Source organism: Neophocaena asiaeorientalis, unplaced genomic scaffold, assembly GCF_003031525.2.
Source record: "Neophocaena asiaeorientalis asiaeorientalis breed wild unplaced genomic scaffold, Neophocaena_asiaeorientalis_V1.1 scaffold43, whole genome shotgun sequence".
Lineage (NCBI taxonomy): Eukaryota > Metazoa > Chordata > Mammalia > Artiodactyla > Phocoenidae > Neophocaena > Neophocaena asiaeorientalis.
Window position 1 is genome coordinate 9,944,939 of NW_020173674.1, and position 6,574 is coordinate 9,951,512.

The window sequence follows — 6,574 nt, forward strand, 5'->3', positions numbered from 1 at the left end:
TCCATCCGCCACCCGCTCACCACTTCCCTGCCTACCATTTCTGACTGTGGCCTGAGGCAGCTGCAGAAGGGGACAAAGAGGAATCTGTGGGTTCAAGACTGTCTAGTGCCCCCTGACCAGGGAGCAGGTGGACCCACTGACCGGCGCACCCAGGGTTAGGGTGCAGACCTGTTGGCAGGCTCGGGGCCGGCCTAGAAGTGCTCAGCAGCGAAACGACCCACCGTCCCACCTTGTACGACACAGCCATCTCGGGATCCACCTAGACCAGCAATGCCCGGGGCGCGCAGCCTCCTGCTCCAGCCTTGTTCCCGGAGTCTCTTTCCTCCCCGGGCCTCAGTCTGACGCCCATAGCCCTTCGCAGGAAGCCGACTCCCAAACCCGGGCCGGGGGTGTGGGCCGAGGACGAAACCCCGCCCCCAGGGGTCCGTGATCTTTGCCCCCGCCCCGGGCTCCGCGCCTCCCCTGATGGCCACCGGCGGGCGGGCGCCTTTGCCTTTTGTGTGTTTCGTTCCGAGGTGCCAGAGACCCCCCGCCCAGTCGTCCGCCGAGTCTCCTCGCGGCCCCGTGCCCCTCCTCTCGGAGTCCCCAGCCCCCCTGCTCGGCTCCGCGTGCCAGCTCGGGGCTCGCTGGTTCGCTCCCCGCGGCGCCAGGAGGAGGGGCGAGGGCCGGCAGCCCCCTCCCCCGCGCTCGGCGCCGGAGCCTAGCCGAGCCGGGGGGACCCGCCGCCGCCGGTCATGTGGGCCGGATTGCTCCTCCGGGCGGCCTGCGTCGCGCTCCTGCTACCGGGGACCCCGGCCCGTGGCTACACCGGGAGGAAGACGCCCGGGCACTTCGGGGCCGAGAGGTAAGCGCCCCGCGCCCTTCCCCTGCCCCTCCGCGGGAGCGCTACCGGCGCGGTGCGGGGAGGCGCGGAGGGGCGTCCCGGAGCTGCGGGTCGGGGCGCCCCCCTGGGCCACTGTTCGCACGCGGGCGCAGCCCAGGAGGTCCGGACAAAGGGACAGCAGCTTGTGCTCTGGGCGGGTGCCCGTTCTGCGCCCCTGGCCGGGGCTGTCCTGATTGGGATCTGGCGGGGGGAACGGAGATCCAGGCGCTAGGTGAGCCGCACTGAGTCCCGTGGAGCCCCGACCCCTGGCGAAGGGACCCCGGGACGTGCAACCTGGTCTCCGGACTGTCTGGCTTTCGCTCCCGAACGTGCCCGTGGCTCTGCCTAGGCAGTGCCTGGCCTGCCCCGCGGCTCTGGCCGCTCTGAGGCTGGGGGCTTTCCCTGTGTCCACGCTCTGCGCACGCCGTGGACCTTGTAGCCGCCGGGGTCTCTTTGGGTTATGTTTCGGTTTCCGCCTGTGTGTGCGCGCGGGAGGGGGTTGGGTGTTTTGCCCCTTTGCTTTCCCGATTGATGTCGCCCTCCCCTAGCGTCTCCTCCCGGCGGAGGCCGGGCCGCCGCGGGCCGAGCGCGTGTGTGCGTGATGCTCCGAGCGAGGGAACACGGTGTCAGCGGGCGGCCTGGCCCGCGGCCACGGCCTCGGGGGCGCGCGGGGGGGGCGGCCCCGCAAGGCTCGCAACTCGCACGTGTGTTCCGCAGCCACCGCCAGTTCCTGCTCAGATCGGCCCGGCTCCGCGGCGTGTCAGAGCCTTCCTGCCTGCCACCTGTCTCCCCGTCACCGCCCGTCCTAGGTTCCTTGGGGCGCTCTGGCGGGCGCTCGGCCCCTGCCCACCTGAGGGTGAGGCTCCACCAGCCTCCCGGGAATCCTTCCATCTGCCGCTTTGGTGGCACCCCTGTCCCTTTGAGAGCCCCATCTGAGGAGCAGGAGCTGCCGGCTTCTCCTTCCCAAGCTGCTGCCCTAATCGCTCCAGCGAGGGCGGCGGGTGAGACATCCCTGCTGCATCCCCCACCCACTTCCAGGGCCCCTTCTTCTGTGATGACTTCAGAGAGCGAAAAGGCTCTTGGAGGCTCCAGGGACAGTTTTCTGCAGACGTTTCTGTTTTGCCATGTGCCCTGAGTTTCCCTTTCTAGAATATTTGTCACTTTTGACACAGATTATTCTCCCGCAGAGCAGACTGGGTCTTTCCATTCACGTCCCCAGTGCCTGCTGCCGTGCCTGGCACATCATGGGTGCTCTATAGAACACAGTTGGGAAGGGTTTTCAGGCACGAACCCGCATCCCCTGCATGGGCAGGTAGATTCTTAACCACTGTGCCACCACGGAAGTCCCTGGGAAGGGTTTTCTTGTCCCTAGTCTTTTGCAGCAGGATTCCCAGTTCAAACTAGGCTGGACTTCATCATCCTCTGCCCATCCCATCCCAGAACCAGTTCTAGTCATCGTCTCTGTCCCCCTCCAGGCCCGTGCACATGCAGCTCCTGTCTAGAACATTCCTCCATTCTCACTGGCTGCTCCTACTCTCTCTCCAGCCTCAGCCTAGGAAACCTCCCCTGAGCTCCTTGGGCCTCCATAGCCTGTAATGTTCCGGCACTTGTCCTGCTATGTTGTTATACCTGGTTCCTTGTCCGCCCCTTGAAGGTGGGGAAAGTGGCTTGTTCGTGGCTGGACTGCCTCACCCAGCCTCGAGCACACTGGATTCCCCTTCACTCCTTTGGGCAGCTCACTGATGCCCCCTCCCCCATCTCAGAGATGTCACCTGGGGAATGACTTCTCTCCAGTTCCCCCCTTTCTCTTTACTGTTGGCTTCCCTTCTCAACCTTTCCCTCAACAGCCATTTATTAAGCACCTATGATGTGCCAGGCGCTGCCCTTGCTGCGGAGTTGAAGAAGAAAGATGAAGCCCCTGTCCTCAGGGAGTGGTAGGGGAGCCAGGCAATGAACGAATCAACAAACTAATAAGTAATTTAATGTCCCAGGAAGTAAGTGTTATGAAGCAGAATAAAACAAGGCACGGGTGGACAAGCAGGGCCTCTCTGAGAAGGTGACATAAGCAGAGAGACCTTTTACAGGAGTGGGGGAGCTGTGTGTGTCTGGGGAAGAACGTTCCTGACAGAGGGGACTGCAAGTGCAAAGACCCTGAGGTAGCCATCCCTGCGGCTCTTCATCCATTGCGGTCTTCTGTCCTCAGCTCTTAGACCCTCTTTGCTCTGTGTCCACGTGGCAGGCATCTGTAGGAGACTAGTGTCTGTTCTCTTATACCTTTGTCTTTGTCCTGCCTCCAGAAGGGACTGACCGTCTGAGTCATTTTTCTATGGAAACTTCCCATTGTCCTCCCGAGGAGTGGGGGTGGAGGAGGTCTCCAGAACTGTTTGTTGACTGACGTACTGACTGGCTGGGAGGCTTTCACTGCCTAGTAGATGAATCCTCCCCTTGGTACAGAATGTGGAAGGTGCTCTCTCCTCTCTTGCAGACGCCGGCTGGGCCCCCACGTCTGCCTCTCGGGGTTCGGGAGTGGCTGCTGCCCTGGCTGGGCGCCCTCCATGGGCAGTGGACACTGCACCCTTCGTAAGTGCCTGTCCCCATGCCCCAAACATCCTCCACAGCAGGGCGCTCATTCCCTGGGCTTGCCTGAGGGACAGATTGGGGGCCCCAGTCCCCAATCCCTCACCTGTCTTTATCCTCTCAGCCCTCTGCTCCTTTGGCTGCGGGAGTGGCATCTGCATCGCTCCCAATGTCTGCTCCTGCCAGGATGGAGAGCAAGGGCCCACCTGCCCAGGTAACTGGGGGCGGGCAATGGCTGATGGGAAGAACTCTATTTACGCTGAGAATGTACCAGGCACTGGGCAGTTGTGCCCTAGCATATCATTCTCAAACAACCCTATTAGGTAGGCATTCTCATTGTATAGGTGATGAAACTGAGGCACGGAAGCTAGTGTCTCACCCAGGGTTACACGGCCAGTAAGTGGCAGAGCTGAATTTAAACTCAGGCCTGTTTGCCTCCAGAGCCCCCTTCCCAGCAGAATTTAGGAGGAGCCGGGGAAGGCGGGGGCGGCTGGGACTGTGAAGTGGTACGTGCTCACAGGTGCGGTGCCTGTTTCAGAAGCCCACGGACCCTGTGGGGAGTACGGCTGTGACCTCACCTGTAACCATGGTGGCTGTCAGGAGGTGGCCCGAGTGTGTCCCGTGGGCTTCTCGATGACAGAGACAGCTATCGGCATCAGGTGTACTGGTGAGAGGCGTGGGAGCAGCGGGGAGGGGGCGGGCGGGAATGAGGTCCCTTCCCTGTCCCCCCAGGACGGTCTCCGGAGAGATGCCAGAGCAAAGCTGAGCCACGAGCAGCTCTGAAGTTTAAGAGTGAGCAGGCAGGCAGGCAAACACAAGAAATATGCCCCTTCTGCTATCTCACAAATACTTATTGAGCACACCTCGTGGACCGGGGACTGAGCTGGGGCTGGGGTTACGAGGGCCATCCCTGCTCTTATGTTGCTTCAGAATGTGAGGCAGGGAGACAAGTAAGGACAATGACAGTCCCCCCTCCCCCGCATAATGGGGCCATCACCTGTGGAGTGCAGAGTGCCAGGGCCCACAGGGGCACAGGGAACCGGACTGGAGGTGGGCATGACCGCAAAAAGCCTCCCTCAGGAAAGTGACATTTGAAAGATGAGCCAAGAGAAACTCAGTAGTTATTTTGTAAAAGTATTATTGGTTCAGCATTTAAAAAATTCCCCGTGCACAGTCTGTTACTGTCCCCAGAGGCAGCCACCGTGACCAGTTTCTTACCTATCTTTCCGGAGAGCTTGAAAGCCCTTTTTAATTTTTTTAATTTGGATTTTGTAAAAATAACCTTTCTTCCCCTGAATATAAAAGTAAAAAATAACTTCTTTTGGAACATCTGGAAAGTAAAAGAAGGGTAGAAAGGTGAAAATAAACCTGTCCCAGAAGTCCCTACCCAGAGATGTTTGTTAGAAAATGAAGTTATTTTTTTCCCTGCCCTGTCCCCTGGGTGTGTAGGTGTTTGTGAGTGTGTATGACTGTGGGTATATGTGTGTCAGGCGTGCCCATCTGTCTGTTTTATAAAATTGGGATCATACCTTATCTATAGTTTTCCTTCATTCTTTTTCTCACTTAACTTTGTCTTGCGAGTAGGAAATAGTCCTTATAGCATCATTTTTTTTCAGATAAAATATTATAGGTTTATTTAAAACTTAATTCTCACCTTGAGTATGCAAAATACAAACTCCACAAAATGTTCACTTTTTTACTTTGTAGTTTACAAATATGCAAAACAGATGTTTGCTTAAATTTATATTACGTATTTATTAAGGCAAGGAACTATATAGAAAAAAACGTTTGTTCTGCTTAAGGCACACTTGGGAATAAACCATTGGACAAATTATCGCACATCTGAAAGCACAGTGCTTAACAGACCGTCTGCATAAAAAGGTTAAAGTAAACCAGGTGTATTTACCTGACTTAGGTCATAAATGTAGATCGGAAGACAAAAATAGATTTTCCTTGTCAAAGTATGCAGCAGTTTGAGAACTTTGGCCTCATTTGGTACCTTTAGAACCAAGGCTCACCAAGCGCCATCGTTGAGGCTATTAAAACACATTTTCTGTACCTGAATTTCTTCTTCTTCTAAGATCGTAATAATGGCTTTTAGAAGGCAAAGAGAATACAAGGTGATCTTTATGCTTACATTGCATCGAAACAATTCAAGGGATTCTGGTCTTCCCTCCCCCCAGCTCAGGGATCTAATTTATACCCTGATATCCACAACTTCCAGTCACCCCCTTGGCGGTTTGTAAGTCCAGGAATATATATTCAAGTTGGATTTAGAATTGGAACGATAGAAGATCCAGTCACAGGCCCCATCTGTTCTTTGTCATTTGGTTTCCTTATGTCTCCTGATTATCCATTCACAAGTTGACTTGTTGGGAACTTGACCATGATTGTAGTGCTTTCCAACTGGGTTCCTCCCCTCACCGGGAAGACAGTGTGAAAGGTAAAAAATACTGAATTCTCGTCTGCCAGGGTGGGTCATATCCACTGTTTGGGGATTTTAAAGTGCCTCTTCATGTGTAAGGCGAGGTGGTCCGACCTCGAAAATGCCCGGTCGCACTAATGGCACTGGAAGGGGCGGTGCCCAGTGTGTTTGCCGTAGTGCCTGGTCAGTTCATCTGAGCGGGCAGATTTCCACCCACGGCCGTCCCAGTCACAGTGGTAAGGTTTCTCACCTGTGTGGGTTCGCAGGTGTGCCTTGAAATGAGAACTTTTCCGGGGCCACGACCTTCTCCCCCTCTTTGGCTTGGGCTCCTCCAGCATGCAGGAACTGGGTGGCATGAGCTCTTGGTAATGGAGCAGTGGGACCTGCGGCTGCATCTGGTCGGGCAGGAAGGGTAGTTGGGCCCGGGGTGGGGATGGAAGCCCGGGGGTAGTGGCAGGGCAGGATGACGGTCCCTGCTGCTCAGCCTACAACATCATTTTGAACTCCTTCATGGAACTCCTTCATCTACATGCAGATGTAGCTGCTATAATCTAAGTACCCAGTTCTGTGCTATCCATCCTTAGCTTGTCTGCAGTGTTTCACTGTTACAAATAATGCTGCGATAAAGAGGCTTCTTGTCAGCCCCTCTGACTATTCCCAGAAAGAGAACTATTGGGTCAAGGGTCCCATGAAGGAGTTTGGGTGTTCTC

The 6,574-nt window shown here is 56.3% G+C and overlaps 1 protein-coding gene across 1 annotated transcript in view; it reads left to right on the forward strand.

Annotated features, from left to right (window-relative positions):
* The first annotated feature begins 734 nt into the window (after nucleotides 1-734).
* The window catches only part of VWCE (von Willebrand factor C and EGF domains), a 29,966-nt gene continuing 24,126 nt past the window's right edge, over nucleotides 735-6,574 (forward strand). Inside the window, exons 1-4 of the mRNA XM_024749083.1 lie at nucleotides 735-844; nucleotides 3,348-3,442; nucleotides 3,564-3,653; nucleotides 3,978-4,106. Of these exons, the coding sequence (XP_024604851.1) occupies nucleotides 735-844; nucleotides 3,348-3,442; nucleotides 3,564-3,653; nucleotides 3,978-4,106 (424 nt within the window). The remainder of the gene's footprint in view (nucleotides 845-3,347; nucleotides 3,443-3,563; nucleotides 3,654-3,977; nucleotides 4,107-6,574) is intronic.